At 46.1% G+C, this 21,186-nt stretch overlaps 1 protein-coding gene across 1 annotated transcript in view; it reads left to right on the top strand.

The window, feature by feature from the left end:
• RAD54B (RAD54 homolog B) overlaps positions 1 to 21,186 on the top strand; it is a 210,642-nt gene that overhangs the window by 129,112 nt on the left and 60,344 nt on the right. Inside the window, exons 9-10 of the mRNA XM_082259220.1 lie at positions 7,516 to 7,655; positions 11,061 to 11,351. Of these exons, the coding sequence (XP_082115346.1) occupies positions 7,516 to 7,655; positions 11,061 to 11,351 (431 nt within the window). The remainder of the gene's footprint in view (positions 1 to 7,515; positions 7,656 to 11,060; positions 11,352 to 21,186) is intronic.

The following is a 21,186-nucleotide window of genomic DNA, read 5'->3' as shown; positions in this document are numbered from 1 at the left end:
AAAGTCTTGTTTTTCTCTTTCGTTCTTCTCTTTCATTCATTGACGAACACAGCTCCAGAATCTTCTTGACCATTGGGTTATGCTGCCCCCTACAGGAGTAGGACATTAGGCAGGAAAAAGCTTTACCACGCCTTTGGGGCAGTCCCATGGGGTATACTCTCACTTCCTGCTATAGGCATTCAGTTTTTTTCTGCCTAGTCAGGAGTATGGACCTAGTTCCTTGCTGGGATCTCTGGTCCTAGCATTTTTTTCCTTTTTAAATGGATTTTTCTTTTCTCTTTTAATATTTTCCGTACCCCTCACCCCCCCCCCCCCTCCCTGGAGGTTGTGAGCTTACTTTTGCCATGTGCTCTGAAGGGTGGGCTTCCTTTGGGGCTGCTGCTGGCTGGTTTTACTGGGCGCACACCGGGGGTTACTACAGGGTCTTTCATCACCCTGGGAATTAGTGACCTGGGCAGGTGAGTCCTAAGGGCTTCCTCGGCTGTTGTGTCGAGCTGGGAGGAGCGAATAGATTCACATCTGCGGGTATGCGCCGCACACGGGCAGACCCGCCCAAAAATTTAGGCCGTGGCTTTGCAGCTGGACGCTATTTTGGGAGGCCCCAGTGAGGGTGGCTGGAGTCACCACCCTCCGTTTCGGCATCCGTCCTCTCCCCTGCTGTTCCTAGGCGGTTGAGTGGGCGCCTCAGAGGGGGGGGCTGGCCCCCTGTGAGTGTCCTGTAGCCACCCGCCTTCCCTTGGATGCGATCTGTGTGGCTGGGCCTCCACCAAAATTTTGACCGCGGCCAGCTTAGTGCCTTCCCTGCGAAGGGGGGGGGGGGGCGCTCTGTGGATGGTCACCTTTATTTGATGACAGCGTGCCGTCATTATTGCGCAGGGCACCCCCCCTTTAGCGCTGTGGACCATCTTGGTACCTTGCCTGTGCGTCCATGTCACGGCGGGCGGCCCCCTTTAAGGGGGCCATTTATTTTCATGCGGGCCTCTATGGAGGGGCTCGGAGGGCGACCCCCTTTTTTTTTCCGCGGGGTCCAGTAGGTGGTCCATTCATGGGCCCTGGGGCGGGGTCCCCTTGCGGGATCGCAGTCGGCACCCCTCATCTGCCTGTTTTGTGTCTATGTAACAATCCTGATTGTTATTTTTCAGGTTGAGCTTAGTATGTAGTGACCCTACTGGGTCTGCGTCCACGCACTTCGAGTGCTCTGATAGTGAGGATGATTCCTCTTCTACTGCAATCACGCATGAAACGGCGCTGCTGGATGCACTGATTGTATTGGTGCAGACAACTGTAAAAATTGGAGGATGCAGCTGCTGCTGTGTCGAAGGTGCCGGTCCCCTTTGGTACCCGCAGCTCCCCTAAAGCGGCAAAAGGTATACCCTTTTTTCCACCTACTTGTCAAAATTGCTGCGAGTCAGTGATCTAAACGCATTATGTCGGTGCCTAAGCGTTTTCGCTAGACGGTATTTCATTGAAGAGTCCCTGTTAAAAAAAAAAGTGGACAGTCCCACCTGTGGTGGATTCTCAGGTTTTCAGGCTGAATAACTCCACTCTAATTCCGGTGGAGGAGTCTCCAGCTTTTAAAGACCCCTTTGGCGGGAGAGCCGAGACTCTGGTCTGCCACATGTTTACTGTGGCCAGTTCGGTCCTTAGGCCGGTGTTCACCATAGCATTGGTGTCCCAGACTTGAATGGAGTAGGCAAAGCATTTGCGCCAGGATCTGGAGGGGGAACAGCTTCCCCCTGCCCTTGCGAGCTGGCGGACCAGTTTGTCCAGTGGTTGCAGTTTGTCTGTGGTGCCTCTCTGGATGTAGCTCCCTTAATTTCTAGTCCTTCGGCGCATGATATGGCTAAAATGCTGGTCTGCGGACCAGTCTTCCAAGACGGCCTTATTTGTTCTCCACTGGGGGAACGCCTGTTTGGATCTTCCTGGATGATATCATTAAGGGTCTTAGAAGGGGGGAAGAGTACTCTTCTTCCACAGGCTGCCAGGGGCGAGGAGTCTCGTCACAGAGAGCGGGTTCTTCCAGACCTACAGACAAGCCCTCTTCTGCCTAAAAGGGCGCCCTCACCCATGTCTGAGGTGGAGGGACGTCTTCACTTCTTTCCCGACCCATGGACCTTCCTGATTCAAGACAGGTGGGTCCACGAACTGATCCGGTCCGGTTACAAGATCGAGTTTTGGTCTTATCCTCCAGTGAGGTTCTTTCCTTCCAATCTGCGTTTGTCCCCAGACCACCTGCATGGTCTCTTTGGGGCGGTGCAAGTCTTTCTACTACAAGGGGTGATTTTTTTTCCGGTTCCAAAATCGGAACGTTTTCAAGGTTTCTAGTTAAACCTGTTTACAGTTCCCAAAAAGGAAGGCAAGGAACGTCCAATCCTGGACCTCAAGGCTTTGAACCGCTTGTGCCGGTACAGAAGTTCCAAATGGAGTAAATTCATACATTAGTGGCATCCCCACATCAAAGGACGCTTACCTTCATATTCCAATATATGTTGGTCATCAGCGTTTTCTCCGCTTGCCGTGGGTGAGGAGCATGATCAATTAATGGCATTACCCTTTGGTCTCTTCTCGGTTTCTTGGGTATTCACAAAAGTGTAGGCCCTGGTTTGGCATTGTAGCGGCAGCAGGGGATTGCGGTACTGGGTACCTGGACTATCTTCGACTGCGAGCAGAGTCTCCAACTGCTCTAAAGGACAACCTGGAAATTATTGTGCGGACTCGGTAGGAGCTCGGTTGGAAATTGAACATCCGAAAATCTGCTCTGGTTACGTCCACCAAGTTGGGCTATCTGAGTCTGACTCTGGACTCGGCTTCAGCCAGGGTGTTTTTTCCAGGGGAACAAAAACTCCAAGGTTGCAGGATGCGACTCGGCTCTTGTTGTTTAGCAGTCGGTCTTCTTTCAGGACTTGCATGCGGACGCTGTGCCTGATGGTGTCTACCTTTGTGGTGGTTCCGTTTTCACAGTTCCAGTCGAGCCTCTGCGAAGGGAGACAAGGATCCACAGTCTCTAGATAATCTGATCCTGTTGAGCCGGGATTTGAGAGGGTCACTGATATGGTGGCTTTGCTCTCCGGCGCTTCGACAGGGCAAATCCTTCCTTCACCTGTACTGAACGCTGGTCCCCGCTGTTGCCAGCCTGTCCGGGTGGGGAGGCGTTTTGGGCACGGATGTGTTCAAGGGGTCTGGGCTCTGGGGGGAGTCAAGACTACCGATCAATATACTGGAACTTCGGGTGATCAGATTTGTCTAGCTCATTGGACAAATCGCCTTCAGGAGTGCCGGGTAAGGATCCAATCGGACAATGCCATAGCCATGGCATATGTCAATTATCAACGGGGCAGAAGAAGTATCCTGGCGGCTTGGGTGGTAGCCAGCATTCTAAGATTCAGCTGTGTCTTCAGTGGGGAACTCCCTAGGTGGACCTGTTGGCCTTTTGTCTCAACAGGAAGGTACAGAGAATTGTGGCAAGGTCTCAGGATCCTCTGGCCAATGTCACAGACGCACTGGTGTCACCTTGGGGCTAGTATCTTCTGATATACGCATTTCCCCTGCTTAGACTTCTGCCGAGTCTCCTGTGAAGGATCAAGGCAGCAGGGATACGGTCATCCTAGTGACTCCAGGCTGGCCTCACTGGTCTTGGTTCGCTGATCTGGTATGGCTGGTTACCAATGCCCTTTGGAGATTTCCTTTCAGACAAAAGGCAAGGGCCAATCTTCCATCCTGCTTTACAGTCGCTAGCTTTGGCTGTTGAAAGCCAGGTGTTGAAGGATATGGGGTTGTCTGAATCGGTGATTCCCATGTTGTAAAAGGCTAGAAAAATCTACCTCTAGGAAGATTTTACCATCACGCTTGGAAGACATACATTGCGAGGTGTGAGTCTCTTGGTGTTCATCCCTGTTCCATTTCTGTGTTGAGCAGCGCCTGGCCTTGGGTACCGTCAAGGGCTATGTTTTTTCGGCCTTTGCGGTCTTCTTTTACCATCCTTTGGCTACGCATTCTTTGGTCCACACCTTTATTCAGGGGGTTTGCCACTTGGCTCCCCCAGTACGGTCTCGGTTGCCTCCTTGGGATCTCAATTTAGTGCTGTCGGTTCTCCAGTAACTGCCTTTCGAAAATATTCAAGAGCTTCCTCTGCTTACATTGTCCCAGAAGGTGGCCTTCTTGGTGGCTATTACTTCTGCACGCAGGGTGTCGGAGCTGGCGGCGTTGTCTTGTCGTTCACCTTACCTGGTGGTTCACAGAGATAAAGTGGTGCTTCACCCTTGTCAGTTGTTCCTTCCTAAGGTTGTTTCTGGTTTCCATCTGAATGAAGACATTGTGTTGCCTTCCCTGTGTCCAAATCCTGAAAATCCTAAGGATATTGCCTTGCACTCTCTGGATGTGGGTCAGGCAATCAGGGTGTTCCTTGCGGCAACCGAGTCGTTTAGGAAATCAGCCTTACTATTTGTCCTTATGGATGGACCTCGCAGAGGAATCATCACGTCACGGCAGTGGTGCAGGCCTATTCCATCAAGGGTCAGGTTGCTCCGTTCCCTGTTAAGGCGCATTTTACATGTGCGCTCAATGCCTCCTGGGCCTTCCGCCATCAGGAGTCTGTGGTGCAGGTCGGCAAGGTGGCCGCTTAGTCATCTGTGCACATTTTCACATTTTTTTTACAATAGATGTTCTGGCATCTCCGGATGTTGCTTTTGGCCGCAAGGTTTTGCAAGCTGCTGTTTGAGAAGATTAGTCCTCTTTGAGGGTGTATGTTGCTCCAGTTGTTTCTGGTTGAACTCCATATTTCCTGGTTGGCTAGGTTTAGCCTTTTGGGAATTTTTTTCTACTGTTTTATTTTTCCCCCACCTCTCATTTTGACACTGCTTTGGGACGTCTCAAGATTCTGGAGCTGTGTCCGTCAATGAACAAAAGAGAAAATTGGATTTTTGTCTTACCGTAAAATTCTTTTCTCTGATGTTCATTGACCGACACAGCACCCACCCCTCTATTGAGTTGGGTTATTTTTCTTCTGACACTGCTTGCAACTAAACTTAATGCGTATAGCAGAAAATGGAAGTATACCCCCTGGGACTACCCTATAGGCTATAAGCTTTTTCCTGCCTAGTGTCCTACTCCTGTGAGGGCAGCATAACCCAATGGTCAAGAAGATTTTGGAGCTGTGCCCATCAATAAACATCAGAGAAAAGGATTTTATGGTAAGACAAAAATCAAATTTTCTTTTTAGTTAAAAATTACAAACAGGTCATACTTACCTGCCCTGTGTAGTGGACCTCTTCTCGGATCCCTCTTCGGGGCTCCTGGCCCCTCCCTCCTGTGGAGTGCCGCCACAGCGAGCAGCTTGCTATGGGGGCACCCGAACAGAGTCAAAGCTCCAAATGTCCATTCAGACACAGGGCCACGGCTCAGCCCCCCCTTTTTATCTTCTCATTGGCTGACAGACTTTAATTGACAGCAGCAGGAGCCAATGGCGCCGCGCTGCTGTCTTAGCCAATGAGGAGGGGAGTCCTGGGCAGCCAAGACACTGCTGCAACATAGCTGGATCTAGATGGGGCTCAAGTAAGTATTAAGGGGGGCTGGGGGGCTTTTGCACACAGGTTTTTTTTTTATCTTAATGCATAGAATGCATTAAGATAAAAAAAACTTCTGCCTTTACAGAAACTTTAATTTTACCATAGTTTACATTTAACATATTTGCAGCACTTCTTAAGGTTAGGTTCACACTTATGCTTTTTGCAGTGTGTTTGCATAAACACATTACAGTCCACTTAAGGTTAGTTCTTATGGGTCATGTTCACATCTATGCAGTTTGCACCGGTGCGTATATTGGAAAGGTGCAGGGAATTATTTATACACAGCGCACGTTTATAGCTCCATAAACTTCAATGGAATCGCATGAAAACCAAATGTACGTGTGTTTTTGGTGAGTTTTTCTGCAACAAACACCTCCTTGTGTAATGCAAAACGCATTAAAAATAATCAAAAATGTGCCAGGAAACGTTCCTCAAAAACACATCAACCTCACTTGCATAGATGTGAATCTAGTCTAAAACAGAAGGTATTTACATACAGTATGTCATTCGATCACATATCCCCAAAATAAGAGGATAATGCCTTAATTTTAGGACAGTGGACAGAGCTATTGCTTTACACCCCATCAGCCTGATGCAGGACCCTAGTGTATATATATATATATATATATATATATATATATATATGTGTGTGTGTAAATATGTGTGTGTATATATGTAAATATAGCCTAATATTATAGAGCCATTTATTTCAAACAGCACATGGCTGTTTAGGCTTTTTAGTCATCATCATTGCAGTCTATGGAAGCTACTTCCTTTCTTCTGACTTTCTTTGTTTTCTTCTTTCTTTGCTCTTTAGTGGGGTACACACTATAAGAAAATCTGGCAAACGATCGTCCTATTTTCCTTGTTGTTTCACAGCAAAAACAAAGTGAATACTATAATTATATATATATATATATATATATATATATATATAGAAAGTGTACATATTTAAAAGCCACTCGGATTGTGAACAATTGTGAGATCAGTGAATAACACCTCCCATTAGTGCAAAAGACAAACTATCAAAAAATTATTATATAGTCCGTAAGTCCATCCAGCTTAACTCTTCTTTTCCACACCATGCAATAGCACTCAGTGACTAGTGGATACACTAAACACTCACCAGAAAGCCTGTGACCACTTATTCAAAAGTAGTCAATGTTCACTTGATTTGAACTTCAAGTAATTCCAAGGCAGCACCAGCTTATATGTGTGTTGAAAAACTAAAGCGGATTTCCAGCCTCTAAAAAAAAAAAAAAAAAAAGAAAAGTCAGTAGCTACAAGTACCGTAGCTTCTGACTTTTGATATAAGGACATTTACCTGTCCAGGGATCCCATGATGTCAACCATCGGCTTGGGTGTAGGTGTCGGCATTGCAAGTAAGGGAAACCAGCAGTGAAAGTCACAGCCGGTTTCCTACTGCGCATTCGTGAGTCACGCGGTGCTTTCTGATGTTCCATCGTCTGGGACACACACAGGTCCCAGAAGGCAGGGGAAAAAGGAGGAGGGGCCAATAGAAACACGTAAATCACGCACCTTGTCGCAAGGTAGGATGGAGGTCAAGCTGGAGAAGAACAAAAAGGTACAAAAAAAAAAAAAAGATATCCAAAAACGAGAAAAACGATTTCTCATAGTGTAGTAAAATGTATTCATTAAAGGGCATATAAGGACAAACAAAGGCCTCTTACATTAATCGGTGCCAGATCGGCACCAATACAGCCTGCAAAGTGTCTCACAACTTGCGCCTACACACTATTCCCAATGCACACGTTCCTGTAGAAATGGCTGGATCTGTGTTTAATCAGAGCAAGAAAATGTCATCAGCAAGGATATCCAGGACGAGTCCAAAACTTTATTTAGCAATCATATCGTTACAGCAGATTTTCGCAGTCATGCAGGACAGTTACACAGAGTGAATGTTTAACAAGAAATTTGTTTATTCTCCCAGGTACTCCTATACAAAATGATCTACAGGAGTTTTTTGCTTTAATAAACTTTGTTAACCCAGGAATACTTGGATCTTTGACTACTTATAGAAAAATATACGAGGAACCTATTTTACAATCCCGTGAACCTTCAGCATCCAAAGTAAGTATGGAAAATGCAGTATACAGCAGGCATGACCAGGGTGCTCAAGCCCCCACCCCACCCCCCCTCCCAAACTGTACAGTTATCATGTCGTTTCATGCTGCCATGCATGATTACTTTGAAAACTGGTGACATAAAAATTGAAGTAATTAAATAGACAGTCAGGCTGCTGGCTTTACCACTGTGACATCCTGCATTGCTTTTCCCAGAAGACCATAAAAATGTGCAGAAGTATAAAAACTGTATACTGACTTTCTATAGAAACAAGCTGATTTAATAGTTTTTATCTTATTTTGTTTGTTGAATAATTCTAAAAGCCTAAATTCATGTTTTATTGAATTTTTAAATTTGCTTGGTCTAGACCAGTGTTTATTAACCTTTTTTTACCGTGGAGGAACCGTTGGCAAAAAGTCTGAGATCTCGGGGGAACCCTTAAAAAAAAAAAAATCACATCTACAGCTCACGGAACATTGGATCTGATCAGCGAGCTGTAGATGAATCCGCAAATATTGTAGAAGTAGCTTTAAATAGAATAAATATTAGAACTCACCTGACACCAACATTATAGTGTGAACAGGGTACATAGAAATCAATCGTTTTCTTTATGTCCTTGCAGAGACCTACGTTGGAACAAGCCGAAAAAATATTCTAAACAAGTCAAATTTGCACTTATTTTCCATTAGTTTTTTGCACATATGCAGTGAACAAGGCCTTATTGTACTTGAACAAAATATTGTGCTTCATAAATAGGACAGCAGACTATAGGAACAGTTGGGCCTTGTTCATTACATAAAGCATAAGAATTGATGGAAAATTGTGCAAATTTTACCTGCATAGAATACTTGTTCACATCATGCACAGAGACATGCATTTTCCTAACGTAGGTTTCTGAACGGACATAAAGAAAACAACAGATTTCTTTGTGCCCTGTTCACACCACAATGTTGCTGTCACTTGAGTATTTTTCCCTGCAGAAAAATGCATACCTGTTGCATATTTCTGTGCAGAAGAAATACGCACATGGTACCAATGTTGTTTTCGATGTGCATTGACAGCGAATATTGTCAATGTGCATTGATACATGGTGCCTCCTCTATAGTTCCAGCTTCTCTGAACCTGTGAGGGTGGTGCCAGGAGGAGTGCTGACAGTGAAGCACATGGCTAAATGTTGCAAGAGGCAAGATCCTGTGTATATGACTGAATGCAGACTGCAGAGGGGGGGGGGAGCAGAGTGCAGGGGCCTGTGGCTGGAGATTCAGGAGACTGAATGTAGCAGGAAGGGAGATCATGTACAATTACGGCATAACATAAAGCTATGATAACCTTTTTTTTTAAAGGAAAACCCCCTTGGCATCATGTGGGACTTTAAAGGTAACAGTAGGTTATATTATGGATAACCAATATTGTTATTCTAAAATATTTTATTGAAAACTGAAACATTTATATTCATTGATATTCATACTACATAATAAGAATTGGATTACGTACCACTCCTTTAAGGAATACTGTGTTTGTATGATGTATCGTTACAATGTAATGAATGAGCCATCATTCTGTATGGCCATAATATCTTGTACCAAAGTATGAATATCAATGAATATAAATGTTTCAGTTTTCAATAAAATATTTTAGAATAACAATATTGGTTATCCATAATATAACCTACTGTTACCTTTAAAGTCCCACATGATGCCAAGGGGGTTTTCCTTTAAAACCATTGTCTAGGGATTATGGTAACGCAATACCCTTTAATTGTCTACATAATTTTTGCAAGCTATGATAACCTCACATCCTGCTACATTCAGCCTGATCCAGCTGTTTGCCCCATTCTCTGCTCCTCTGCTCTGCAGTCTGCATTCAGTGCTGTTATATACAGGATGTCTCCTTCTGTTCTTTGCTTCCCCCCCCCCCCCCACACCCTGTCTGTATTCACCCCTTCTGTACACAGGAACTCACCTGTAAAGCCAACCATTTGCTTCTTTTCTCTGCCCCCCCTCCACAGTGTGCTTCACTGACAACATTCAGACAGGATCTTACCTTCTGATCTGGTGCTCCCCACCTCCAGTTTTCATTCTCGGCTCCCCGCTTCCATGGGCTCCATTCTGGGCTCCCTCGGCTCCGTGCCTCTTTTCTCGGCTCCCACGGCTCCATGCCTCCATGGTCCCCATTCTGGACTCTCTTGTCTCCCCGCCTCCTTGCTCTTAATTCAGAACTCCCGCTCTATGCATTCCTCCTGACTCTGCCCACTGAGTTCTCTGAGCCGGAACTACAGAGAGGGCATTGGGTATCAATGTGTGCTGACAGTACTCACTGTCAGCGCACATTGGGAACACTGGAAACAACATTGGGCGGGTATACATCCGCCACAATGTTGAATTGCAGTGGAACACCTGGGAACTTTTCACGGAACCTTAGGGTTCCGCGGAACCCCGGTTGAGAAACACTGTTCTAGACAAACCATTTCACTAACACATGCCACAGCTGTCAGTGCTATATGAGCTGTGTGCATCTGAAGCTACATACACTATACAGCGCTGTGATCCGCCAGCAGGATGGGGACTTCCCATCATGCTCCTAGAATGAAAAAGACTCGTCTGAGTGCTGCTCAGCTATTCACAGTATTCAGTTTAAAAAATAAATGAAGGGCAAAACATTTGCTTATAGATATTCCACATTTTTAAAAAAAAATGTATCCCATTCCCCCTGTTCTCAGCTGCGTAAGAGCTGGGGGATGAGAAATAGCAGTACACTGAACCTCCCAGCAAAAGGCTATGTGGGGGGGGGGGGGGTGCTAGTACAAGTCTGACAATTGTAGGAGAGCAAGCTGAGTTTCCAGCACAGCCAGAGAACTGACCATGGTTTTTTTCTCTTGCTTAGTGTGGTCAGTTTTAATAGGAAAGCAGAGGGACTGGCAGGGACACTAGGGATTTCAAACAAAGGAAGCAATATAAAATGGAGCAAGAATTTTTTTTTTTTGTCATCCAAGTACAGCAGACAAATATCAGGAATATGAAATGTTGGGTTTACGTATTCTTTAACCAATCAAATATCTCCAAGCACTGTAGTGAGCGCATGTTTCTTTTACTCGAAAGATTATTTATCTTTTTAGTGTTTTTACTCTAGAAATAAATTTGAAAGTATGACATACAGAAACCAGTCTACAGAAGCTTCTCAGTGGCTGTCTCTCTTTGTGTGTTTGCAGTGAAGAGAAGAAAGGGTCTCACTGTCAATGTAGAAGCTGGAACCCACTAACATCCCTTTTAAGTGTTCTGACTTTACTGTAGTGAGCGGTGCTCTGTGTGACCCAATCATCCATTCTGCACTTGTGAGCTGAACTGTTTATCAAATTTCATTTACGGTTTCCTTTCATGCTGAGCTGTCTTCTGGTTTTTTTACGTGGTTTAGGAACAAAAAACTTTAGGAGAAGAAAGAGCTTCAGAACTGGGACGTCTGACAGGCCTTTTTATCCTCCGAAGAACACAGGAGGTCATTAATAAATTCCTCCCACCGAAGATAGAGAGCATAGTCTTCTGCAAGCCATCCATGTTTCAGCTTGATTTGTACAGAAAGCTTCTCAACTCTGGCCTAGTAAGATCTTGTTTGCAAGGGCTGGGGGAGAACAGCCCCCACCTGGTCTGTATCGGTGCTCTCAAGAAACTTTGTAACCACCCTATTCTTCTCTTCAAGACTATCCAGGTCAGTGGGGTTCATGTGCAATGGTGATACTGCACAAAGTGCTACGGAAATAATGTACTCACTACTGTTTTTTATGAAGCACAGTTTTTGGGGTTTTTTTAATCAGAAAGATATTCATTGTGCCAAAAACTAATAAAAATACAATTCAGTATACATAAAAGGATAAGGTACAAAAGAGACATTACAAAATATAGAAAAGTAATACAGTATAACTGAATTACAATATCGTGTCTAAAATGTAGCTGAATAGGTTTCCCTGAATAAGCATGAAAAAGGCATAAGTAACGACACATAAGTACAGAAAAAAAAAAAACCTCAACAAAACAATATACAGTGGAAAGTGGCTCAGATCTTGACCTTCCTTCAACGGCAGGGGGGGTGTTGAACAGAAATTGGCCTTGAGTACCATCAAGGGCCAGGTGTCGGTTTTGGCAGTCTTCTTCCAACGACCTTTGGTCACACACTTCCTTGTGCGTACCTTTCTTCAGGGTGTCTGACATTTGGTTCCTCCAGTGTGGTCTCCCTTGCCGCCTTGGGACCTCCATTTAGTGCTTTGAGTCCTCCAGAAGCCTCCCTTTGAAAATCTTTGGGAGGTTCCCTTGCTTACGCTGTCTCAGTAGGTGGCTTTTTTTGGTGGCTATCACCTCTGCGCGCAGGGTGTCGGAACTGGCGGCGTTATCCTGTCGTTCACCTTACTTGGTGATTCACAGAGATAAGGTGGTTCTTCGCCCTTGTCTGTCGTTCCTACCAAAGGTGGGCTCTGATTTTCATTTGAATGAAGACATTGTGTTGCCTTCCCTGTGTCCCAGGCCAAAACATCCAAAGGAAATTGCCTTGCGTGCCTTGGATGTGGTCCGGCCAGTTACCTGGCAGCTACGGAGTCTTTTAGGAAGTCAGACTCTGTTTGTACTCACGGATGGGCTTCGGAAAGGGTTGTCCGCTTCCTCTGCGACCATTTCCAGATGGATCAGACAGACTGTTATTCAGGCCTATTCTATCAGTGGTCAGGTTCCTCCTATCCCTGTTAAGGTGCACTCTACTCGGGCGCTTAGTGTCTCCTGGGCCTTCCGTCATCAGACGTCAGTGACACAGGTTTGCAAGGTGGCCACCTGGTCATCGGTGCACACTTTCACAAAGTTCAATAAAGTGGATGTGTTGGCATCTGCTGATGCTTCGTTTGGCCGCAAGGTTTTGCAGGCTGCTGTTTAGAGGACCTGATCCTCATTGAGGGTGTATTGTTTTTTTCAGGTGGGTTCCAGTTGTTTTGGTTTAGCTCCTGTTGCCTGGTTGGCTACTGTTTAGCCTTGGGAATTTTTTTTGCTGTTCTCACCCCTCATGTTTAACACTGCTTTGGGACGTCCCAATGCTTATGAACATCAGAAGCCATGTCCGTCAATGGACGAAAGAGAAAATGGGATTTTTGACTTACCGTAAAATCCATTTCTCCGATGTTCATTGACGGACACAGCACTCACCCCTCTGCGGAGTTGTAATTCTGCTGACACTGCTTGTAACAAAACTGAGGACCTATAGCAGAGACAGGGAGTATACTCCCTGTGACTGCCCATAGGCATAGCCAGATTCTTTTTATGCCTAGTGTCCTACTCCTATAGGGGGCAGTATAACCCAATGGTTATGAAGAGCAGGAGCTGTGTCCATCAATGAACATCAGAGAAATGGATTTTACGGTAAGTCAAAAATCCCATTTTTCCTACACTGGCCTCAGAGTAAGTGCAAAAGGGCTGCCGGTTGGCCACCAGGGGTCTATTTAAAGTTTTGGATTTTGTTTTACAAGTGTTACACATCTTTTATATTTCTTGAATATTTAGCACATTTTCATATTAGCGTATTTATAAAAAACAAAAAAAAAATCAGCACAGTGTCAATGGAAGTCCAAAATCAGAACAGCTTTCATAAAATGTATAATTTGTAGGTCCATCGAGTCAGTTTTGTACATTTTAGTATGTATGTGAAAGATGAAAAAATTGTTCTGGTAGCAGTAAGGTTACAACACTACATCCAAAGGCTTTCTTATGACAGTTTAAACAACCTCTAAATCTTAAATAGATTTAGAACTTGTTTAACTACTTGCCTACTGTGCACTTAAACACCCTTCCCATCCAGGCCAATTTTCAGCTTTCAGCGCTCGCACACTTTGAATGACAATTGCGCGGTCATGCTACACTGTACCCATATGAAATTTTTATCATTTTTTTCACACAAACAGAGCTTTCTTTTGGTGGTATTTAATCACCTCTGGGTTTTTTATTTTTTACAAAAAAAAAGAAAAAAGACAGAAAATTTTGAAAAAAAAAAAAAAGTTTTTCTTATTTTCTGCGAGTAAATTTTGAAAATAAATTTTTCTCCCTCACTGATGTGCGCTGATGAGGCTGCACTGATGGGCACTGATAGGCTGCACTGATGGGCACTGATGAGGTGGCATTTATGGGCACTGATGAGGTGGCACTTATGGGCACTGATGAGGAGGTACTAATATGCCGCACTGATGGACACTGACGGGTGGCACTGATGGGCGGCACTGATGAGCACTGATGGGCAGCACCATCAGTGCCCACACTCAGTGCCCATAGTGCTGCCAGTCAGTGCTCATCAGTGCCTAGATTAGCAGGCACTGATGGGCACTGACTGGCAGCACTATGGGCACTGATTGTGGGCATTGATGGGGGCACTGATGGCGGGCACTGTGGGCACTGATGGGGGGGGCAATGTGTGTGGTTTTTTTACCTTCAGTAATCAGGGCACTGGTGATCGGTGCCCTGATTACATTTGTCTGTGTCCCCAGTGGCTGTCGGCTCCCCCTCCTTCCTCACACTGCAGTGTCTGTGTGAGGAAGGAGCGCCGGCGATGAGAGATGATCTCATATGTTTACATATGAGATCATCTCTCATTGGACGGCTTGATCACGTGGTGAATGGCCGCTGTGATTGGCCATTCACCACGATCTGTGATCGGCCGTGTCCAAGGGACACGGCCGACACAGATTCTCCCCGATGCGCGCTCGCGGGGGGGCGTGTCACTGGAGGCCGTTTAAAAACGGCCTCCCGAAAATTCAAGTCCGCGCTGCAGCCGTATATAGGCTGTAACGCGGATGGGAGGGGGTTAAACTGTCATACAGTTATGATGAAAATGTAGTACCCTCTAGTCTAGTGTGTGGTAGATGTAGTGTGTAGAATAGGCAAGCTATACTCTGACTCATATTGTACATTTGTGAGTCTGTAATTGGGTCAGAGTTCAGGGCTAGACTCATCCTGGCAGCTCTCTGGTGGCCCCCCCCCTCCCGTGTCTGTAAGGTTGGAGAATCCTCTAGAACTAGAGGGTGGGGGGTAAGGAGGAGCTGCCATGAATATTTATGGTGCCTCAGCCAATCCCCAGAGGTGGGCTGGCAGGGGTCGGAGACAACCTTGACATGGGCCCAGAAGTGCACGATTCTGGATAAAATGAGAATCCTTTTGCTTAAAATAAAGAGCACGATTCTCTGTGTAACATCATCTTTCACATTATACAAAAAAAATCGGACTAACTTTACTTTTTAGTTTTTTTTTTCAATTAATCGAAGTGTATTTTTTCCCAAAAACTTGCGTTTAAAAAACGCTGCACAAATACAGTGTGACATAATCTATTGCAACGGCCGCCATTTTATTCTCTAGGTTCTCTGCTAAAAAAAAACTGAACTGAGAAGGAGACTGTCAAGTTCCCTCAGGAGTGTACCAGCAGAGGGCAAGAGTGTGCTGGAGAAAAGTGAAGAGGAGACTGTATATAGCTGTATGTAGGAAGTTGTCCCTGGAGTTTGTTGAAGTCAAGTGGGCATGCCATACCTTCCCATTCCTATCCAAGTTGTTAACCCCTAATAAAAAACAAAACCACAGTCAGAAGACAGTCTGTAGCTTTGAAGATTTGGTGTGCTTAGCCTGCGGGAGTGGGAGATCCCTTTCTTTCATCTGCAGTTCTTATTTTGGGTATGCTACACATACATCATAAAGTCAGCCAAGAATTTGCCTTTTCCTCTCTTGACTGAGCCAAATCCTCCTTACCTTGTGTCTCACATGCTTCCCCTACCTGAAACTGCAGCTTAAAGGGATATTAACCACTTAAGCCCCGGAAGATTTTACCCCCTTCCTGACCAGGGCCTATTTTGTGATTCGGCACTGCGTGACTTTAACGGACAATTGCGCGGTCGTGCAACGCTGTACCTAAACGAATTTGGCGTCCTTTTTTTCCCACAAACAGAGCTTTCTTTTGGTGGTATTTGATCACCTGTGCGATTTTTTTGATCATGCGCTATTAACAAAAAAAGAGTGTCAATTTTGCAAAAATAACAATATTTCTCTAGCGCTCATCGACAGACGTAGTCCTCGGTGATACACCACCTTCGGGTTATGTTACCTCCGCAGGAGCAGGACTAGACAGGAAATTAAAAAGCTCTGGCCACACCCTAGGGGCAGTCCCAGAGGGTATATCCTCTCTCTCTCTGCCTCAGCAAATCAGTTATTTTCTGTCTAGTTAGGAGTAAGGACCTAGATACCTTGCTGGGATCTTAGGTCCTGGCAAGAATTTTTTTCTAAAAGGATTTTTGGACAGCTTTTTTTCTCCAGTGTTCCTGTGAGATCTTCAAGCAAGAAAGCTGAACTGGGCGACGGGCTGGATGTTGAGATCCGGTGGTCACCCCAGTTCAGCCTACGAGCGCGTGCAGGCCATAGCTCCGCGCTGGGTCGGCCGCGACAAAGTCCCATTAAAAGGACTGAACCCGCGAGTTAAACGTCTCGCTGAAACGCCAAAGACCATGAGTCACGGCGTCCGTATCGGTCGACAGCCCTCCCGCCCCGGTGGAGAGGGGTACTGTCAGGAGTTGGTGCCCGCCTGGTTCCGGTATGGTGAGTAGTATGTTCCCCCTTTTTCCCTGACGGGTTTTGTGGTGAACGCGGGCCCCTCTCTGTATGGTAAGAAAGAGTTCTTTCTATCCTATAACATGTCACTAATCCTCCTACTTTGAGTGTGATTTTATGTGTGCAAAAAGCCAGGAGGCTTGGTTTGGGAGCTAACAATCTATTGTATACATGTTTTTAAAGATGTAATCTGTGGCATTCTGGGAATCTTATGGGTTAAGTATAAGCTACCTACCAGTCAGAAGCCATGAACATGTAGACTGCCTTCCAAGTCAGATCTCCAGCTAATAGCAGGCCTCCCGAATGGCCATGCGGTCCGCCAGGGCCGGTACCGCCAACCACGCCATATCCCCATGCAGAGAGAGTGTTGTGTGCCTGCAGCACACCGCTAGTCAGAACAGGCCGCCGCCATTTTTTTTGCTGGATCGCACGAGCCGCCATTTTGGCGTAGCCTCGTGTCTCCAGCATGGGGGCGGCCATGTTTTAGGTGATTCTACACCTCGTGGAGCTTGGGGGAGGCGCCGGAAGGCGTGCAGAGGGGCGGAGCCGCCTCCTTTCTTCCTGGGCAGCCAGCCAAAAGACTTCCTGTTTGTCTAAGACAGCGCTGTAAGCTGTTGCAGTTCAACTCTGAACATCAAGTGGTGAGCCTGGGGGTCTATCTCTCTCTCTCTCGATCGATAGGGATCCCTAGCAGGTAACACTAAGGGGTTTTTTTTTTTTTTTTTGTGGCGCTGAGGGTCAAAAAAAAAAAAAAAAAAAAGTTTTTTCTTTACTTTGAATTATATCATCCAGGAAGTAACTGGAGTTATTATGGACCCTGCCACACATATTCCCCCACCTGTTTCCCTCGAGGGGGCCTCGGGACCCGCCGGTGTACAGAGTATAGAGTCATTTACAGCAATTTTGGAGTCTATGGTGGCTCGGGTGGAGGCGGCCTGTCAGGGACGGGGGTCAAGGAAGCGACCCCCGCCTACCCCTATACTATCTGACACCTCTGACTCTGATTCAGAGATGGTCACTGCAGTTGCAGGTTCCTCTGCAAGGGCTGCTATCCCAGGTAAAGCCCCCTCAGACAGTGAGGAGGACGCTTCTTCTCCTGCTATAATTCAGGAAGAAGCATTGGTGGACGCACTAGTTGTGGCAGTGCAAGAAACCTTAAAACTTGAGGCTTTACCGGCAGAGGCAACTGAAACAGAGAGGCCTTTTGGGACTAATAAGCCCATCAAGACGGCGAAGGCTTTTCCTGTACCTAAATGTTTTGGAAATCAGATTAAAGGAGAATGGGAACATTCTAAACGTACCTTTACTATTTCCAAGCGTATTGCTAGACGCTATCCGTTTGAGGAATCCATCATTAAGAAATGGACGGTACCACCAGTCGTGGATCCGCCTATTTCCAGGCTGAATAAAGCCACGGTTATTCCAGTGGAGGACACTTCGTCCTTTAAGGATCCGGTGGATCGAAAGATAGAAGCGGAGTCCCGCACTATCTTTTCTCTGATAGGGTCAGCATTTAGACCAGTAATTGTTATTGGTCTAGTTTCCCAGACACTTACAGAATGGGCGAAGATGGTACGCCAAGATCTTAGGGGAAAAGATATTCCCCAGGAGACATCTGATTTGATAGAACAGATCATACAAGGGCTACGGTTTATCTGTGACGCAGCCTTGGACACTACTCCCTTGTTAGGGCATGCATCTAAGTTAGCAGTGATCCTCAGACGTGTGCTGTGGTTAAAATGCTGGTCAGCTGACCTAGGTTCCAAAAAGACTTTGACCAATCTCCCTTTCCAGGGGAATCGTCTATTTGGAGCCAACCTAGATGAAATCATTAAAGATGCCACCGGGGGCAAGAGTACTTTTTTGCCACAGGCTGCAAAAGCTAAGGAACCTCGCAACAAGCGAGGACCTTTCTTTACCGCCCATAAAGGGCGCCCGGCTGGTACTTCCGGGAAAGGCAAGACTCCTCCAGGAGGGTTCAAGAAGGGCTGGTCGGACAAGCAGAGGACCAACCCAGCCAAACCCGAAGTAAAGGAGTACACAGCCTGAAGGTGCGCCCCCACCCGATTTCAGGGTGGGGGGACGTTTTCACCGGTATTCAGGACATTAGATCGAGCATCAACCACTACTACCGGTGCGATTCTTCCCTTCCAACATTTAAGTACAGGAAGCGGTAGTTACCGTTCCCTGTATAGATCTTTTCCTTTACCTTTTCCTAAGATTAGTCCCGATACCTCACAGGAATCGGATCTGATTGACCAGATAGGCCAAGTAGCCTCTTGTCGGGTGACTTCGGTCCCTGAGGTTCAACCAGAAAAGATCACCTTTCCTGATAACTATCAGGTATCTGATAAATGTGTGGGAACAGAAAACGACCAGACTTTCTCGGATGGTCGGGGCCAGATAGCTCTAGGGACGCCTGGTTCAGATCCAATCAGCGCCAGTGGTCCTAGAAATTCTAGGCTGGCCTCTTCAAGCCGGCCTGGCCGACTTGGACATGTTAGTCGCAGACGTTCCGTGGGAACTTCGTCTCAGGGAGTGTCTGTAGTCTCAAGGACCTATTTACCTTCGTGCTTTACAGTCGCTGGTTTTAATGGCCTGGCCATTGAGACCCAAGTACTGAAGGACAGAGGTTTGTCTACTTCAGTCATTCCTACCCTTATTAAAGCAAGGAAAGCGACTTCCAGCAAAGTCTATTATCACACATGGAAGACTTATATTGCGTGGTGCGAATCTTTAGGATTTCCTCCACGTACCTATTCGGTGTCTCGTATATTGGCCTTTTTGCAACAAGGGGTTGAGCAGAAGCTAGCCTTGAGCACCATCAAGGGTCAAGTTTCAGCATTAGCAATCTTCTTTCAGAAACCTTTAGCTACCAAATCCTTGGTGCGGAATTTCATCCAGGGGGTGCGGCACCTGGCTCCTCCAGTCCGCGCGCCCTTACCGCCCTGGGATCTTAATTTGGTTTTGTCGGTTCTACAGAAACCTCCCTTTGAAAACATCAGGGAGATTCCCTTGCTTACTTTATCCCAGAAGGTGGTCTTCTTGGTGGCTATTACTTCTGCTCGCAGGGTGTCAGAACTGGCTGCATTATCATGCCAGTCCCCATACCTAGTGATTCATAGGGATAAGGTAGTACTTCATCCTAAGCCATCTTTTCTTCCTAAGGTGGTTTCAGATTTTCATCTGAATGAAGATATTGTACTACCTTCCTTGTGTCCTCAGCCCAAGCATCATCGGGAACATGCGTTGCATTCCTTGGATGTGGTTCGGGCAATCAGGGTATACCTGAAAGCTACGGAATCATTCCGTAAGACGGATTCACTTTTTGTGATCACGGATGGCCCCAGAAAGGGTTTGCCTGCATCTGCCGCGACCATTGCCAAATGGATTAGACAAACGGTGGTACAGGCTTATTCTATTAAGGGTCAGAGTCCTCCGTTCCCTGTTAGGGCGCACTCCACTCGAGCGCTCAGTACTTCCTGGGCCTTTCGCCATCAGGCGTCAGTGGTCCAGGTATGTAAGGCGGCCACTTGGTCGTCGGTACATACCTTTACTAAATTCTATAAAATTGATGTGACGGCATCGGCGGATGCCTCATTTGGCCGCAAGGTTTTGCAGGCCGCAATTTGAGGAGACCGGTGGTCTACCTCGAGGGTTTTTTTTCTGTTTGAAAATTTTTTTGTTGAGTCTCATCATTAAGGATGAGCATTGTAAACTTCTAGTTGGCACCGGTTGGGCCTTCTAGATTGGGATTTGATTTCCATTTTCCCACCCCTCAGTTGTGATACTGCTCTGGGACGTCCCGAAGGTGGTGTATCACCGAGGACTACGTCTGTCGATGAGCGCTAGAGAAAAATGGATTTTTGTAAAATCTTACCGTAAAATCCTTTTCTCTTAGCTCATCGACAGACGTAGTCCCCGCCCCTCTGTTTTGGAGTTGGGTTGGGTTAAATTCTCTAAGCACTGCTTTTTCACATAACTGATTTGCTGAGGCAGAGAGAGAGAGGATATACCCTCTGGGACTGCCCCTAGGGTGTGGCCAGAGCTTTTTAATTTCCTGTCTAGTCCTGCTCCTGCGGAGGTAACATAACCCGAAGGTGGTGTATCACCGAGGACTACGTCTGTCGATGAGCTAAGAGAAAAGGATTTTACGGTAAGATTTTACAAAAATCCATTTTTTTCAAATTTTTTTATATGAAATTCCCCAAAAAAAATGTAAAAATCAAAATTTTTTAACATTTTAGGCTTATTTTTTTTTTACCATATGTTTGGTAAAAAAAAATAACAAAAAGCGTATTTTGATTGGTTTGCGCAAAAGTAATTGCGTTGACTAACAAAGGGAAAGATTTTTGTCATTTTTGTTGTTGTTTTTTTTAACGCGTAATGGCGGCGATCTGCGATTTTTTTTTTGCGGGACTGCGACATTGGGGCGGACAGATGGGACCCTTGACTGACATTTTTGACACTTTTGGGGTTACCAGTGACATTACTGCAGTAATCAGTGCTATACATATGCACTGTTACTGTAAAAATGACACTGGCAGTTAAGGAGTTAACTGTATTGGAGAGGGAGGGGTTAAGTGTGTCCTAGGGGCGTGATTCTAACTGTGCTTGGCTGTGGCTTGATGTGTAAGAACAGTGATCAACGGTCCTACATAGTAGAACCGTATGATCACCATTCTTACACAGGGAGAACTGACAGGCGGCTGTGTTTACATTAGCCGCCTGCCTTTCTCCCACTGTCACGGACGATCGCGAGTTCCCGGCGGACATCGGGTCCGCCGGGCACACGCGCGGGGGGGTTCCATGACCGAGCGGGAGCGCGCATCCGGCAGCGCGCGCTCACTCCCAAAACCCTTACAGGCTAGTGACGTAGCCCTGCGTCGCTCTGCCTATGAGGGGCTGACTGCCGACGTAAATAGTCGTGC

Source organism: Pelophylax lessonae (assembly GCF_965119305.1).
Source record: "Pelophylax lessonae genome assembly, chromosome: 5".
In the NCBI taxonomy this organism is placed as follows: Eukaryota; Metazoa; Chordata; class Amphibia; order Anura; family Ranidae; genus Pelophylax; species Pelophylax lessonae.
This window is presented reverse-complemented; position numbering and strand designations above follow the sequence as displayed.